Here is a 17,778-nt window from a genome sequence, read left to right as displayed (position 1 = left end):
CAAAGGTCTGATAACAATGCCATTGCGATAGTAAATATAAATAAATAAATAAATAAAGGTTGATTCCGTGATTAAATAAATTACTTATTATTATTCTTTTTTTAAATAAGATCTAAATTAATTTATTTTTAAATTAATTATTAATTAATTTTTTAAAGTTACAATTTAGAATGTGTTAAGGTTTGGGGATTAAACTATATAAAAGGCTTAATTATATATATTCATAATTTCTCTTTTTTCCCCTATATTCATGTTGCTTCATGTTAGATTCATGATCTGTGCATTTGATAAATAAACTTGTGATGTTTCTTTTTGGACTCTTTATTGTTCTAATCATGTAAAGACAAACACACACACACACAGTTTAAGAGACAGTTTGATTTCACAATGAAACAACTGAACTCAATGAAGTCTCCTCTGAGCAATAAAATTTCCTCTGGGACCGAGAAAAGTCGTCACGCACAGGCAGATCAGGACTATTATTGGATGTATGGAGTCCAGTGGATTACAGTAATCCAGATCTGAACACTGCTGCTCATGTAGTGCACTGTACAGATCTGCTGGTCAAGATGGACACGAGGATCCTCACTGTGTTTCTGCTGCTGTTCACTCAAGGTACAAAATGTTTGTGTGACTCTGTGTGTGTGTGTGTTAACAGACCCAACAAAAATGTGTTCTAACATTGTGCTAATGTTCCCATTAAGTTATGAAAAGGTTATTTCTGAATGTTTAAAAAAGTTTTTTTCTTGGTTGTGCGAACGTTAAGGGAACATTCTATTTTAACATTCTTCAAACATTGTGGGAATGTTACTTTAGAATGTTCTCTGAACATTCTGAAACAAGCAGTAATATTTTTAAAAATGTTAGACGACCATCAAACTGCAAACTTTTGGAAATAAAAAGCGTTCCATCAACGATACTGTTAAATAATGATAAAAAATGATTTTGTGCTAATGTTTTGAGACCATTATTAAAGATCAGATAACTCGTAAGGAACATTCTTTTAACGTTACTGGAACGTTTGTTCATAACATTGAGAGAACCTTGCCAGAATGTTAGGCAATAAAGTTGTGTAGATTCACAATCTGTGTGTTTGTGTCCCTCTGAGTCTGTTTCCAGGAACTTGACTTATGTATTTGGACTATAGCAGTTCTTCGTCTAAAGTTTTCAGTAACTACATGTATATAGTCAAGTGATTTTAACAATTAGGCCACAATCACCAATGATTTTACCTGTGGATGAAGATAAAAAGGTTAAATGAATGAAATAAAAGTGTGCAGAATGATTAATTTATGGGAAGTGAAATTTGAGCGCTTTACCTTAATGATTTTGATTCCTTCAAACAAAAAACTGACAGATAGATAGACATGGATAGACAAATAGATAGATAGATAGATAGATAGATAGATAGATAGATAGGCTAACAAACATAAATATTGAGATACATAGAATGACAGATGGATAGATTTCTTCAATAATGTATCTCTCTCTGATCTCTCACAGGTTTCATTGATGTTTACACACAAGGGGTGAGTAAAAATGTGTGTGTGTGTGTGTGTGTGTGTGTGTATCTGTTTACATGTGATAGTGTGTGTGAATTAGGGCTGGGCGATGTATCGAATGCTTTTGTCACGCGCATTTCTTCAGTAAAGCGGGTTCCCTGATTACCGCTAAATCGCCATCACCCGCTTTCAAATGGAGCGGCATTTAATAGACAGAGCCGTAGATCACTGATAAGCCACGCAATATCGCGTTCAATATCGATATGTATCGCCGTCGATATTGAACGCGATATTGCGTGGCTTATCAGTGATCTACGGCTCTGTCTATTAAATGCCGCTCCATTTGAAAGCAGGTGATGGCAATTTAGCGGTAATCAGGGAATCGGCTTTACTGAAGAAATGCGCGTGACAAAAGCATTCGATACATCGCCCAGCCCTAGTGTGAATATTGTATGTATGTATGTGTGTGTCAGGAGTTAGAGATGCCATGGCCTTATGAAGAGGAGGAGGAGGAGAGTGTGAAGGAAGTGACGGAGAATCAAACACCGCCGGGCTGCAACTGTGACTGTCAGGACATTCGACCCACCGGAACTCCAGTCTGGACCTCCATCAGCACCACACCGTCCACACCCATCAGCCCGTACCAGGACTGCATGCCGGGTCAGTGTCTGTGTCATGTTTTCTGGCTTTAGTTTGGGTGTTTAATGGCAAAAACGTGCAAGGTCAGGCAGCATTAACGAGAGCATCTCTCTGTCCCTTCAGAAGTGCACACTCACTGATTCAGGGCGTGAAGCCAAGAGCTTTAGAGCGATTACATGAGTAATGATGCATCAGCTAAAACAGATGACAAATGAACCGCCCTCTGACCTCAGTATGACATTACCATCAAAATATTAAATGACAAGGAACAAGAGAACTACCAGGGCGGTCTGCAGGAGACGGTGAGAGACGAGGCCGAGTGAGACGCCATCAGAATGGGAAAGCAGTGACTTTGAGAGAGGGTAGAGAGTGCCAGCGGATAATCTCATGACTAATGAATGTGATGCCCAGATTACCGGGCCTGAAATAGGGCTCATCTGTCCCACACCTTCACACTCTGCTGGAGATCCACACGTGCCAACGAAGAAGATTCCTGATCTTCATTCAGGCTGTAGAAGACTTATAAAATTAGGATAATATGACATACAAATCATGCATTTGTGTTCATTTTGTTTGTTTTCTGGTTAAAAATACCTCATAATAAAGTGCTGGAGGTCAAAACACGGAAACGTTTTTTCTGGTTGCATCATCCTGGTTTTTTCCAGACCCTTTACTTCCAGTTGCTTTTACTTCCTGTTCTTTTTCTGTGATAGTTTGAGTGTGGGTTCCAGGAAAACGTGGATGTTGCTTGTATAATATAATTCACGTTTAGCATGACGTTCGTTGAGATTTTGGACACATTTTGAGGATAACCTGATGGTTTCAATGCTCCTCTTGTCCAATCAGAGTGTCCCTACCACAAACCGCTGGGATTCGAGGCCGGGTCGGTGTTGGCGGAGCAGCTCACCTGTTCAAACCAGGACCAGTACATAGGCTGGTTTTCCTCCTGGACCCCGAATAAAGCCAGACTCAACAGTCAGGGGTTTGGGTAAGTGTCTCAGAAAAACCTGCCCTTGTGATAAAGAAGTGCGCTTAATTCTAGTATTTGTGCACTTGTAGTGTACTTCAAGTCTTAAAAGTATACTTTTTTAAGAAATTGTACTTGCAGATAGTATAATAATGAAATAAAATGTCACTTATAGTGTTAAGAAAGTTTAAAAGTGTACTTTGTAATAATGTCAAATGAAAAGTTTTGCTTTAAAGTACAATTTAAATGATGTTTTAATAACTTGTCTTATTTTGATGTGTCGACTAAAGCACATGTAAAGTACTTGATTATAATTTAACTTGTTATTTGATATTACATTTAAAGTTAATATATATTAAATTTACTAAATTGCCACTTTAAAAATATAGCTGCTAGCAGCAATTATCGAGGTTTAAGCGCTTTAAGGCCTTTAAGCACATGCGTAAAAAGATATTATGTTTTAATTAGCAAGCCTGTAACCATCTCGACTGTAAATGGAAAATACCATTTACAGCCAATACAGGCAATTTACCATAGGAAATATATGGAAAATTAAAAGCTTTTAACAGTTATTAAGGTTGAGCCAAAAACCTAGGACTGGTTCGCCAAAGTTGGTTTTTGAAATAATCTCCAATATTTAATGAACAATTCGGTGGACAGTGGAGGTCCTAGAGGCAAAGTTGCTCAGAATGAGGAGTTAAACCATGTGGTATGAATGTCGTGGGCTTGTGCGAAAAATTCCTTTACACACGTGAAAAACGCAAAGGCTCCCCCCGTGAGTCAAACAGGCCCAGTGAGTTTTGTTTCGATTGGCCACCGTTAACCTGGTCCAGCTGAAAATTCAGTGGCCGATACGTCAATGTCCTCATAGACAGTCGTGGCGCATCAGACGAAGACACTGCATGCCAATTTTCAAGTCAATCAGACTAACGGTGAAGTAGTTTAAGCCATTTTCATGTTTTTTCCTGTTATAGCGCCACCAAGTGGCCAGTCACGGCGTCCTTTTTTACACAACCACAGAATGAGCTCTTACATAGATGTGCCAAGTTTGGTGAAAATATCTTATTCCCTTCACGAGTTATAGCAGTTTTAGTAAAAGTGGCTCCACCCACTTCGAAAGTTTTTGCAGCCCTTGGGGACCGTGAATCGAAATTGCAACTTTTTTTGATAATTATTGAGAATCAGACTCAAGTGAATCTCGCTGAACTTATTTAGTTCCAAGGATTCCAATGATTTAAGACATTTGAAGCCTACGTCTAATGGTTTAGGAGTTATGAGACATTTCGTACCGCTGTAGTGCCCCCTTCAGGCCGATCGGGGTGAGCCTTGGTGAGGTTGTAGATGGTGTGAATACTACCAGCTCTCAAAGTTTCAATTCTTTAAGACTTACGGTTTGATCTGCCTGATCACTTTTAGGGGAGAATGCTGATCCTTGGAAAATGTAATGATACAGTTTCAGCGCTACGCTTTTGAACCCATAAACATATTTAAATACGAGATACATCTGATTGACCTTTGAGAGGTCATTGATGGTGAACTCTGGACTCATAAGTGGACTGACTGTCTCCTCACTCCATCTCAGCTGTGCCTGGCTGTCCAAGCTCCAGGACACGAGTCAGTGGCTTCAGATCGACCTCCAGGAGACGAAGGTGGTCTCGGGTATCATGACTCAAGGTCGCTGTGATGCTGACGAATGGACCACCAAGTACAGCCTGCAGTACCGAACCCACAACAGCCTCAACTGGATCTATTACAAAGACCAGACCGGCAATAACAGGGTAAAAGCCTGAATAAACCAGGGTGTTCTGAGGAAAATTATACTGACCTTATACTATAAGAAAAGACCCTCAGTAACTAAGTTTTAATACTAGCACTTGTTCTTCCATTGACGAAGAATATATATCATATCCTAACATGCAGACAGTACCTTGGTACCCTTGCCCAAACAACATTTTCCACATTATTGCATAATTTATGTGAAGTTTGATTATAAACCATCTGATAAGGTGCAGAAAAGAAGATTGGTCAGTAGCTCTTATGCTGGAATACCTTGAACATTTAATGAGCTTGTGTTCATCCATCAGGTGTTCTATGGAAACACGGACCGATCCTCCACGGTCCAGAACCTGCTGCGTCCACCCATCGTGACGCGGTACCTCCGGATCCTTCCTCTGGGATGGCACACACGCATCGCCATACGCCTGGAGCTGCTCATGTGCATGAACAAGTGTGTTTGATTCATGAGCAACATGGGTTTACAACAGCTTCATGTACCACAATACTAAAGTCTAAAGTCAAATACATTGGAAACTGTTTGAAATATTACCTTATATTTGTAGCTTCTGTATTTACAAAATTAAACAAATAACCATTTTTGATGTAAAACAAGAGGACTCTTACCAAAGACTTAATGATCTGAAACTCAGCAAAGTTTGTGAAAGAAGAATAGTGTTTTTATTTGTATTTATGTAATGACAACTGAATAAATTCCAAATGAATTCCTTAATTGAGTCACTGTTTATCACAGATGTAAACATTAAACATCCTGGGCTTCTTCAAAACTGTGAACGAACACAGATTCATCACCAGTTGTTTCTCACTCATCACAACAACCAAAATAAACTAAATCTGAAAAAAAAAAAAAAAAAAAAAATCATGTGTCTTTTTGAAAAGTGTTCATTCCAGGTTAGAGAGACGCCAACCCATTCACTTCACACTGAGAGACTCTGCTGTTACTGAGTCATTTCAAATAAGACATGCCAACAAGATTTATCATGTATTAAAACAATATGCCAATGTTAAAATTAGCAATGCTAACATTTACTCTCCTGGTGTACACTGTTCCACACTCCTGTATTTTCAATCGAATATGTTTTTTCCAGAGTTCAAGAAGTGCACTGCTAAAGGACAGTTCCTTTACTGTTTGATTTAGTTTGAATTTTATTAGTAGTAGTAAATAGGTATTGGATGATTTCATGGTATTTTATGATCGTACGGCACGATTTGCTAAATCGAGGAAACAAAATAGTAAATCATGCGCACGATTTAGCAAACCAAGGGAACGAAATTGCGCACGATTTAGCAAATCGAGGGAACGAAATAGTGAATCAATGCATACAATTTAGTTAATCAATGGAACTAAATCGTGCACGATATAGCAAACCAAGGGAACGATAGTAAATCGTGCGCGATTTAGCAAATCAAGGGAACGAAATTGTGCACGGTTTAGCAAATCAAGGGGAAAAAATAGTAAATCATGTGCACGATTTAGAAAATCAAGGGAACGAAATTGTGCACGATTTAGAAAATCAAGGGAACAAAATAGTAAATCATGAGCACGATTTAGCAAATCGAGGGAACAAAATTGTGCACGATTTAGCAAATCGAGGGAACAAAACAGTAAATCATGCACACGATTTAGAAAATCAAGGGAATGAAATTGTGCACGATTTAGAAAATGAAGGGAAAAAAATAGTAAATCATGTGCACGATTTAGAAAATCAAGGGAACGAAATTGTGCACGATTTAGAAAATCAAGGGAACAAAATAGTAAATCATGAGCACGATTTAGAAAATCGAGGGAACAAAATTGTGCGCGATTTAGCAAATCGAGGGAACAAAACAGTAAATCATGCACACGATTTAGAAAATCAAGGGAACAAAATAGTAAATCATGAGCACGATTTAGAAAATCGAGGGAACAAAATAGTAAATCATGAGCACGATTTAGAAAATCAAGGGAACAAAATAGTAAATCATGAGCACGATTTAGAAAATCAAGGGAACAAAATAGTAAATCATGAGCACGATTTAGAAAATCGAGGGAACAAAATTGTGCACGATTTAGAAAATCGAGGGAACAAAATTGTGCACGATTTAGCAAATCGAGGGAACAAAACAGTAAATCATGCACACGATTTAGCAAATCGAGGAAACGAAATAGTAAATCATGCGCACGATTTAGCAAACCAAGGGAATGAAAAAAAAAAAAAAATATTATATATATATATATATATATATATATATATATTATATATATATACAGTATGTTGTCGTGTATACAGTGAAACCGGAGATTTTAGCTTTTGATGTCAGTACCAGAACCGGCAATAACCTTTTTTCCAGGCTTCTGATTGGTCAATATGGCTTTGCGATTAGGGTTATATCCGCCACCTGTTGGTTTAGCATGCTCTTGACAGTGCTTCATAGCGTGTTTTTGGATTTTCCAACCTGATCTCACAGCAATTCGTACATATTTTACAAGGTGGCTAATTCGTACGAATTCGTACAACCTCACCTGTACGCATTCATATGTTTTTTGCTAAATTGTACATATTTTATGAGTTGCCAAAATCGTATGAATCTGTACGAATGACCAAGCCCTAAACCTACCCTTCACTGGGGTTTAGACAAATCGTATGAATTTGTACGACCTCACTCGTACAAATTCGTATGAATTAGCCACTTCGTAAAGAGTAAAATTCGTGAAGAATTCATGAAGAATTTTAAAATGTTACCATGTTGATGTGACAATTCATCTTCAACTTTTTCCCCAAAATCAAATACTGTATTACACATTTTCAAAGGATAATCTTGCTTTAAAGTTTGAACAAAAAGTTAAACTGAACATATGTCTTCATACCTGTTGTGTTCTGACAATGTCATTGTTTCTTTTTGTTTCTTAAAATTTAATTTTCTTATTTCTGCAAAGGTTGTGAATCACTGCTGAAAATTGAGACAGTGACAGGGAGGAGTTCATTACACAGACAGAAACACTGTGAAAATCTGATTTTATCTTATTTCAAAGCATATTCCTGCTTTAAAGGGTGAATAAAAAATGTTTTTATCATCCTACTGGAGCGTCTGGACTCAACATCTGACATCCTTCACTAGATATGATCTAGTTTTGCAATTATATTTTACTGACCTTTATCAGTGTGATAAATTTCAGAATGAAAGATACCCTTTACTGAAAATATACGATTGGTTATCTACACAAAAATATATGTAGAATTTTAAATGTTCCCAAATGTTGATGTGGCAGTTTATCTGCTGAACAGCCTTTGAGGAGAGCCGGTGACACTCGTGGGATGTGTGGCCTTTGCTCCCATAATGTTTTAGGCAATTTACTTAAAAACATTGTTTATAGACCAACATGTCTTGGCATATTATGTCACCTGAGGATATGGGAAAGTTTTGCAAATGCTGACCATCGACTTCACTGCTGAGCACTCAGTCATAAATCTGTTGTGATTTTTACAAAAACACACGTTTCAGAGCAGATCTACATATGTGAGGATTCTTCAGACAGGACCAGAGACCTGTTAATAATTGTGTTAATTTTTAATCATGCACATGTCTCATAAATGTATATGTGACCCTGGACCTCAAAACCAGTCATAAGTCACACGGGTATACAGGTGCTGGTCATATAATTAGAATATCGTCAAAAAGTTGATTTATTTCACTAATTCCATTCAAAAAGTGAAACTTGTATATTATATTCATTCATTACATACAGACTGATATATTTCAAATGTTTATTTCTTTTAATTTTGATGATTATAACTGACAACTAAGGAAAATCCCAAATTCAGTATCTCAGAAAATTAGAATATTGTGAAAAGGTTCAATATTGAAGACACCTGGTGCCACACTCTAATCAGCTAATTAACTCAAAACACCTGCAAAGGCCTTTAAATGGTCTCTCAGTCTAGTTCTGTAGGCTACACAATCATGGGGAAGACTGCTGACTTGACAGTTGTCCAAAAGATGACCATTGACACCTTGCACAAGGTGGGCAAGACACAAAAGGTCATTGCAAAAGAGGCTGGCTGTTCACAGAGCTCTGTGTCCAAGCACATTAATAGAGAGGCGAAGGGAAGGAAAAGATGTGGTAGAAAAAAGTGTACAAGCAATAGGGATAACCACACCCTGGAGAGGATTGTGAAACAAAACCCATTCAAAAATGTGGGGGAGATTCACAAAGAGTGGACTGCAGCTGGAGTCAGTGCTTCAAGAACCACTACGCACAGACGTATGCAAGACATGGGTTTCAGCTGTCGCATTCCTTGTGTCAAGCCACTCTTGAACAACAGACAGTGTCAGAAGCGTCTAAAGACAAAAAGGACTGGACTGCTGCTGAGTGGTCCAAAGTTATGTTCTCTGATGAAAGTAAATTTTGAATTTCCTTTGGAAATCAGGGTCCCAGAGTCTGGAGGAAGAGAGGAGAGCCACACAATCCACGTTGCTTGAGGTCCAGTGTAAAGTTTCCACAGTCAGTGATGGTTTGGGGTGCCATGTCATCTGCTGGTGTTGGTCCACTGTGTTTTCTGAGGTCCAAGGTCAACGCAGCCAAATACCAGGAAGTTTTAGAGCACTTCGTGCTTCCTGCTGCTGACCAACTTTATGGAGATGCAGATTTCATTTTCCAACAGGACTTGGCACCTGCACACAGTGCCAAAGCTACCAGTACCTGGTTTAAGGACAATGGTATCCCTGTTCTTAACTGGCCAGCAAACTCGCCTGACCTTAACCCCATAGAAAATCTATGGGGTATTGTGAAGAGGAAGATGAGATATGCCAGACCAAACAATGCAGAAGAGCTGAAGGCCACTATCAGAGCAACCTGGGCTCTCATAACACCTGAGCAGCGCCACAGACTGATCGACTCCATGCCACGCCGCATTGCTGCAGTAATTCAGGCAAAAGGAGCTCCAACTAAGTATTGAGTGCTGTACATGCTCATACTTTTCATGTTCATACTTTTCAGTTGGCCTAGATTTCTAAAAATCCTTTCTTTGTATTGGTCTTAAGTAATATTCTAATTTTCTGAGATACTGAATTTGGGATTTTCCTTAGTTGTCAGTTATAATCATCAAAATTAAAAGAAATAAACATTTGAAATATATCAGTCTGTGTGTAATGAATGAATATAATATACAAGTTTCACTATTTGAATGGAATTAGTGAAATAAATCAACTTTTTGACGATATTCTAATTATATGACCAGCACCTGTATTTGTAGCAATAGCCAACAATATATGGTATGGGTCAAAATTTTTCTTTTATGCCAAAAATCATTAGGATGTTAAATAAAGATCAAGTTGCATGAAGATATTTTGTAAATTTCCTACCGTGAATATATCAAAAATGTATTTTTGTGAGTGGATATGCATTGCTAAGGACTTCATTTGGACAACTTTAAAGGTGATTTTCCTCAATATTTTGATTTTTTTGCACTCTCAGATTCCAGATTTTCAAATAGTTGTATCTCAGCCAAATATTGTCCTATCCTAACAAACCATACATCAATGGAAATATTATTTATTCAGCAGGGTCACATATGGTTTTATTGTTGTAGTAACTGATGTTTCTTTGACCTATCAGTTGGTGTGAAACACCGTTTCTGTCTCTGATGAAGCCCATTATTGCTTGCATAGTTTAATCCTCCTGGGACCCATGAATAAGTCTGGATGTCCCGTAAAGAGCACATTCATGGCTTTACCAAATGTTTGGAGGTGTAACATGATAACAACTTCTCCTTGGTCTTTAGAAATGGCCGACATGAATTTAGTGATCAAACTGTTTGTCATAAATCTCAGGAAAATGTTAAGGGGTTTCAAATCAGAATATGACTTTCTGTTACGAAACAGGGCATTGATTTCACATGTCCACTGTAAAGACACCAGAACTTACAGCTTCTAAATCAGGCATTTTGGGAGACACAACATGTGAAATTATATATCAATATTCCTTTGTAATATTAGATATTGTTATGAAACTGTTGCCAATTATTACTTCCATTATTACACTACTCTTTTTTTATTAAATGCTGCTCCAAGAACACATTAATATGTAAATTAGATACAGTGAATAGATGCATTGTATTGAATGGAAAAACCCATGTATGGCCATATTTGCATGCATATTGCATAAAGTAAAATGGTATATCAATTCATTCCATTACATCTTTCATAGATGAGAATCATCTTTATACAAAGTTTGGTTAAAAAAATCCAGAAACCTAAAAATTGATTGGTGAATAAAAAAAAATTCCATTGTTTTTAGATTTATATACATGTCATTCATTTCCAGTGTTGCGGAAAGTTACTTGCATTACAATATTGCATTACTCACTAAAAAAAGTAACTAATTGGGTTACTTAGTAATGGAAAGTGATGGATTACATTACTTTTGCATTACCTTTTCTCATCTGGTCTATTTGTTTGTTTGTTTTTATAAGAACTGGTAGGCTGGAGTCGGATCGTCTAGACTAAGGGACAACTTTCCCCTAAAACAACAAAAGACTTTCCTGAGAAATTAACATTTGAACACTCTCTTGAACACTCATAAGTAACAGCACCATCTGAGACGCACAGTTCACACCTCACCATCACACTCTCAGCTCCCCATCTTTTCTCCCTTACCTAAAACTCACTCTAAATTTATGCAATGTTAAGCATTTACAAGTGAATGCATGTTTGGTATCATTTGAAATGTCTCAGTGCATCTGGTAAAATGATTTCATTCTCCCAGACATAGTACAAACTTCCAAACAGTTCTAGAGAACAAGAGATATACCACTTAAGGTGTTACCCTCCCCCAGGTCCTTCATTCAAACCTCCAATATGTAAATAAGTGCCCTCTTCTACAGGTACCAAGAACCCATTCAGTCACAAATTCTGATTGCCCATTTGTGACCCCCTGAATAGGGGATCACACCTAATTATAATTAAATATGAAAAGGCCCTCACACCCATGCCACCAGCACCCATTGGCCTTAGAAAAACAGCACGGTGGGCAATATTCATTTAAATATGTAAATATAGGAGGTCAACGTCTGTCACTTGTATTTGCCACACTTCCTGCTACCAGCTGGTGGCGCTATGACTATAACTAAATTTTGGCATGTAAATGTCTTCAGGCCAGGGCACTTATCAAACATGTGAAGTTTGAGACAGATTGGACATTGTATGCTAGAGTTACAACAACTTCCTGTTGATGATAATAGCACGCTTTGCTAAGTGTTGCTAACATGTTTAGTACTCAATTGCATATTTTACACACACTTATGAATAATATTTTAACATTCAAATCTGACAAATTTTCAAATTGTTTGTCATAAATCAACATCTCAGGAAAATGTTAAGGGGTTTCAAATCAGAATATGACTTTCTGTTATGAAACTGGGCATTGATTTCATACATGTCCACTGCAGAGACACCAGGGGTGTATTCCAGAAAGCAGGGTTAACTTACTGTCACATATACCCTGAACTCTCGGTTGATTAACCCAAACCTTGCTTACTCGAGGTATGCTGGTTCCAAAAATGCATCCGGGAATAAGTTCAGCCAACCCAGAGTATGTTCCCGGTTAACACACAAGACATTCCCAACAGAGTGATGAATCGATGATTCACCATGGAAACAGACTAAGAAAAAGCGCGCCATTCTACTTCATTCTTCTTCTTTTGTTTAATGGCGATTTACATAACCTACTTGGTGCACATCACCACCTATTGGGTGGTTGTGCAATAATTTTTAATCTTAATATTGTTTGTTTGATGCTAATTATTTAATAAAATATCACATATATGATATGTATTTTATTATAGAATTTATAGCATAGAAAATGTCCTGTTATAAAGATTAAGAAGTAGATCCATGTGTGCTATGACAATAAAATTCATATATTAGAATTGAATAAACATTTATATATTGTATAATATAACATTGTGTATATAATTGTAACTATATAACAAATTTAGATACATTAATACAACCATATTGATAATATAACACACATCTAAATTCCTCTTAAGCTAACTAACCCTTGAACATAACCTGCTCCGGAGCAGGTTATGTTCAGAGAGCAAGTTGCTATGGTTACTTACATACCCTAAAAGTTACCTCCGTTTTTGGAACCGAAAGTTGAGGTTATCCGCTTACTTACTCTTAAACATACCCAGGTATGTAACATAACCTGCTTTCTGGACAGAATGACCGAACAAACTCAGGACTGACATCTGAACTTCAGCGGTTTCTCCGAGATTTTTCATCAACGCACAAGATGGCTGACTCTATTAATGGTGAGTACGATTTAAGAGTATTAGCCTATCTCTTTAGATAACAGGGTTTGTGCAGGTTTTAATGAAGGTACAATACTTTAAAACATTTTTAAGACCAAGAGAAAACTTAAGAAATAATTTAAATCAAACTCAGTAGCCTACATCAAAATGTTGTCTTTATAGTAGGCTATGTGAAGAAACACGTATATAATTAACAGTTATATTAATTAACAACACTTCAGAGTCTTGTAAAACACTACTTCCAACAGATATCCATGACTTTTTATGTAAGCTTGTTTCCGCCACGGAATAAAACAGTTTAAAATATACATTTTATCTCACATTTCTGACCTCGCAAGTGCGAGTTATAACGTCTAATTCTGAGGGGAAAAGACTGACTTTTTTCCTCAGAATTCCGAGTTCATCACAATTATATTTTTGCTCAATTGTGAGTAGGCTATAGGCCTAAATCACGCAATTCAGGAAAAAAAAGTATTTTGTGAGATATAAACTAGCAAATTGTGAGATATAAAAATTCGCAATTACCCTTTTTTATTCTGTGGCGGAAAGAAGCTTCCATAACTTTTTAATTCATTTTACGAAAATAAATAAATAAATAAATTCGCTCACACCAAGCTAACGTTTACTGTAGCCTACCTTCTGATTACAGCGAAAAAAAGAGTTCTTCCTCAGTGCTGCAAATGTCAAAAGATTCTTAAATCAAGATGCATTTACTGGAGATACAAAATGACATAATTATTCTAATTATAATTTACAGGGTAAAAACAAACAAAACAAAAAGCTAAATACACTGGAACAAATTATGTCTGAAAACTGGCAAGAGTTTTCTCTGCATTCGCGCTGTTTAGAACTGACTGAATGTATTCGCTTGATCTTACTATACAACTTTAGCGACTTGAAATGATCAGGTTGCAAACAGATGCCTCTCGTCAAACAAACAAACAAAAAAAAACTGCTTCTCTCCATTTTTCAAAGTTCAAACTATTATTTTCGCTATAATGTATTGATAATGACTTCAGAGGTTGAATCTTAAAGCTGCAGTCCGTAACTTTTGTCGCTTTAACGGTTGATAAACAGAACTGCATGCGTCTTGCGGAGGAACATTGTAGCCGGAGCTACTTCTCTCTGTTTATGTCTATGACGAGTCACGCAGGTACTGTGCTGCTCCGCAGCGGTGCCGACCTGACCGGTCTAAAATAGTCCCAATATAAACACTTATTAAAGGTGTACCATAGTGATTCAAGATAAGACAAAAACACGGTTTGGAAAATATATTTAATTTCTCATTATATAATTTTAGTACATTTTGAACACAAAAAAAAAGTTACGGACAGCAGGTTTAAGACCTTAATTTGTGGAAATGCGAATTAAGACTTTCTTAAGAAATCCTATAACAGTGTTGGGTGTAATTACTTACTAATTAATCTAATTACAGTTATTTATATCATTTTTCCCTTGAAGAAATGTAAGGGTTATATTTAGTTTTAAGCAATTTTCCTAATGTAATTGCATTATAAAAACTATAGAATAATTCTTTGTAAAACAATAGTGGATTTAAAGTCATTTCAAGACTTTGATATAGAATTAAGATATAGATTTGCGGGCGTCCTCGTATTGTTCAATTGCTTGCGATTTAGAAAGTAAAATGTTAAAAATTCTAAATTGAAGATCTAATTAGTAATTAGTAACTTACACAACACTGAATATAAAGCATTTACCAAATGTTTCCATTTTTAACAGACATGTAAGACTGTGTTTTAGTTATTTGAACATGTCTTCTTTTTATTTGCAGTGACTGCACCCTTGATTAACGCAGACGGAGGCGATGTTGGTAAATATGTCTATCTTCTGTAACAGGCCACTCATATTGCTACTCATTTTCCTAAATCTAGCCTAACTATTGTCATCTTTTTCTAGATTTGCAGCCTTTAGCACAAAATCTGACTCCGGAAGACCGGAAGACTGCAAAGACTCCGAGGACAAGCGACAGTCACGGTGACGAACCAATGAGGAAGAGGAGAAGCACTGATTCTTCACCTGTGAGGACTCCGGAGAAAGAAGTAACTGACGGTAAGACTATCCAACCTTGTCAAGTGTTTTGCAATGTTATAATCCAGTACTAAACGTGTGTGGTTTTTGTCAGTGTTTATTTAAAAACACCCAATTATTCAGAACATAAGATGGTAAATATTTAATTGAGTTGCCAAAACAATATATAACAAGGGTATCATTTTACCCCAAAATTCAACATATTGACAGAAAATGATAATTGCAAATCTATGTTTCGCTGACTGAAGTCCAGTTGTTTCTTTGAATTGCAGCGATTTGCTTCTTTTTTTCTGTAGCTTTCAGGAGTGTGTAAAAATATACCTCAGATTTCTTGTCAAATTTATTTGTACAGTTAGGCGCAAAGCTCTTTCCGGTTTTAGATGTGTTTTGAAATTTGAAGTTTGAAATTTGGCACACTGATAGAGGACAGTCTGAACTGTCACCATATCAAATTTGGAGTCTCTAAATCAATCCCTCTAGCGCCACCTGCTGTCCAAACTTGCACTTCTATGAATGCTAATAACTTTTGAACCGTAATGGCTAGAAACAAAATCCTTTCTTTCCTCCGATTCCTTGGCTCATTCCTTGTTGGTTCAGTTGCACCATATGACGTCATTTTCCATCATGAGAATTTTCCCACAATTTAATTTTTTCCGAAAAACCCACTTTTTCGAACCCCTGCTTGGCCGATGCTCTGATTTTCATGAAAATTGAACCAGATCCTCTTCAGACCATGCCAACGAAAAACATGTGAACAAATTATACATAGCACTTGTGAAAATAGGTGTAAGGCTCTATCTCCTCAATGCTTTATTGTATTTATTATATTAACTTTAAAATATCGATGTACCCAGTTACCTTTAATCTTGAGTTCTTCTACACAGATGAGCGTGTGGGTGACATGGGATCTTCGTCTGGGACCAGCGATCGAGACGATCCAGATGCTTTTCACCAACAAGCAGAAGCTGACGAATCGCAGTCCAAGGATCAGAGCAAGAGCGAATGGCTTCATGAAATCATTAAGAGAGTGGAAGCTGACACAATCTTGATAAAACAAACTCTTTTGAAGCTTCAGGAAAAGAGATTAAAAGGTAGGATGATAAGGATACTTTTTATTATTATTTATTATGTTTTTATTTTATTTTTAATTATTATTTTAAGCAGGAATGTTTATTTTTCTTAATTTATTCTTAATTTATTCATTTTTGCATATATATATATATATATATATATATACAAAAGTTTGGAAACATTACTATTTTTGATGTTTTTGAACGAAGTCTCTTCTGCTCATTAAGGCTGCATTTATTTCATAATAAATACAGAAAAAAATAAAAATGTTGTGAAATATTATTACAATTTAAAATAATGGTTTTCTATTTTAATATACTTTAGAATATAATTTATTCCTGTGATCAAAGCTAAATTTTCAGCATCATTACTCCAGTCTTCAGTGTCACATGATCCTTCAGAAATCATTCTAATATGATGATTTGATACTCAGTTATCATCAATGTTGGAAACAGTTGTGTTAATATTTATTATGAAATAAATTCAACCTTAATGAGACTTCATTCAAAAACATTAAAAATAGTAATTTTCCAAACTTTTGACTGGTATTGTGTGTGTGTATATTATATTCATATATATATATATATATATTCACCCTCATGTCGTTCCACACCTGTAAGACCTTCATCCATCTTCAGTACACAAATTAAGATATTTTTGATGAAATCCGATGGCGCAGTGATCCCTCTATTGACAGCAATACAATTAACACTTTCAATGCCCAGAAAGCTACTAAAGACATATTTAAAACAGGTCATGTGACTACAGTGGTTCAACTTTAATGTTATGAAGCGACGGGAATACTTTTTGTGTACCAAAAAAACTATATAATGACTTTATTCAAGAATATCTAGTGATGGGCGATTTCAAAACACTGCTTCATGAAGCTTCACGAATCTTTTGTTTTGAATCAGTGGTTCAGAGCGTGTATCAAACTGCCAAAGTCACGTGATTTCAGTAAACAAGGTTTCATTTTGTCAATAGTGTTTCAAAATTTAAATGGTTCACCATCGGGGGGCGTGACTTTGACAGTTTGACACACGCTCCGAATCACTGATTCAAAACAAAAGATTCATGAAGCTTCATGAGGCAGTGTTTTGAAATCGCCCATCACTAGATATTGTTGAATAAAGTCATTATTTAGTTTTCTTGGTGCACAAAAAGTATTCTCGTCACTTCATAACATTAAGGTTGAACCACTGTAGTCACATGACCTGTTTTAAATATTTCTTTTGTAGCTTTCTGAAAGTGTTAATTATATTGCCGTCAATGCAGGCCTCACTGAGCCATCATTGGATTTCATCAAAAATATCTTAATTTGTGTTCTGAAGATGAACGAAGGTCCTACGGGTGTGGAACGACATGAGGGTGAGTAATTAATGACAGAACTTTCATTTTTTGCTGAACTGACCCTTTAATGATATGCTAAAGCCCCGCCCCCCTTGTGACACGATTGGTA

At 36.4% G+C, this 17,778-nt stretch overlaps 2 protein-coding genes across 3 annotated transcripts in view; both read left to right on the top strand.

Annotated features, from left to right (window-relative positions):
- Window positions 1-17,778, top strand: part of LOC125260280 (E3 ubiquitin/ISG15 ligase TRIM25-like) — a 673,153-nt gene that overhangs the window by 117,444 nt on the left and 537,931 nt on the right. The gene's annotated exons all lie outside the window — the stretch shown is intronic.
- rs1b (retinoschisin 1b) lies at window positions 262-5,614 on the top strand. The gene is made up of 6 exons (XM_048178642.1): window positions 262-615; window positions 1,504-1,529; window positions 1,976-2,162; window positions 2,988-3,129; window positions 4,691-4,886; window positions 5,193-5,614. Exons 1-6 carry the CDS (start codon window positions 570-572, stop codon window positions 5,343-5,345), a joined length of 750 nt encoding a protein of 249 aa, XP_048034599.1. The 5' UTR covers window positions 262-569; the 3' UTR covers window positions 5,346-5,614.

This window comes from Megalobrama amblycephala, linkage group LG24 (assembly GCF_018812025.1).
Source record: "Megalobrama amblycephala isolate DHTTF-2021 linkage group LG24, ASM1881202v1, whole genome shotgun sequence".
NCBI lineage: Eukaryota > Metazoa > Chordata > Actinopteri > Cypriniformes > Xenocyprididae > Megalobrama > Megalobrama amblycephala.
The sequence above is the reverse complement of the archived record's forward strand: the minus strand, read 5'-3'. Positions and strand labels throughout refer to the sequence as shown.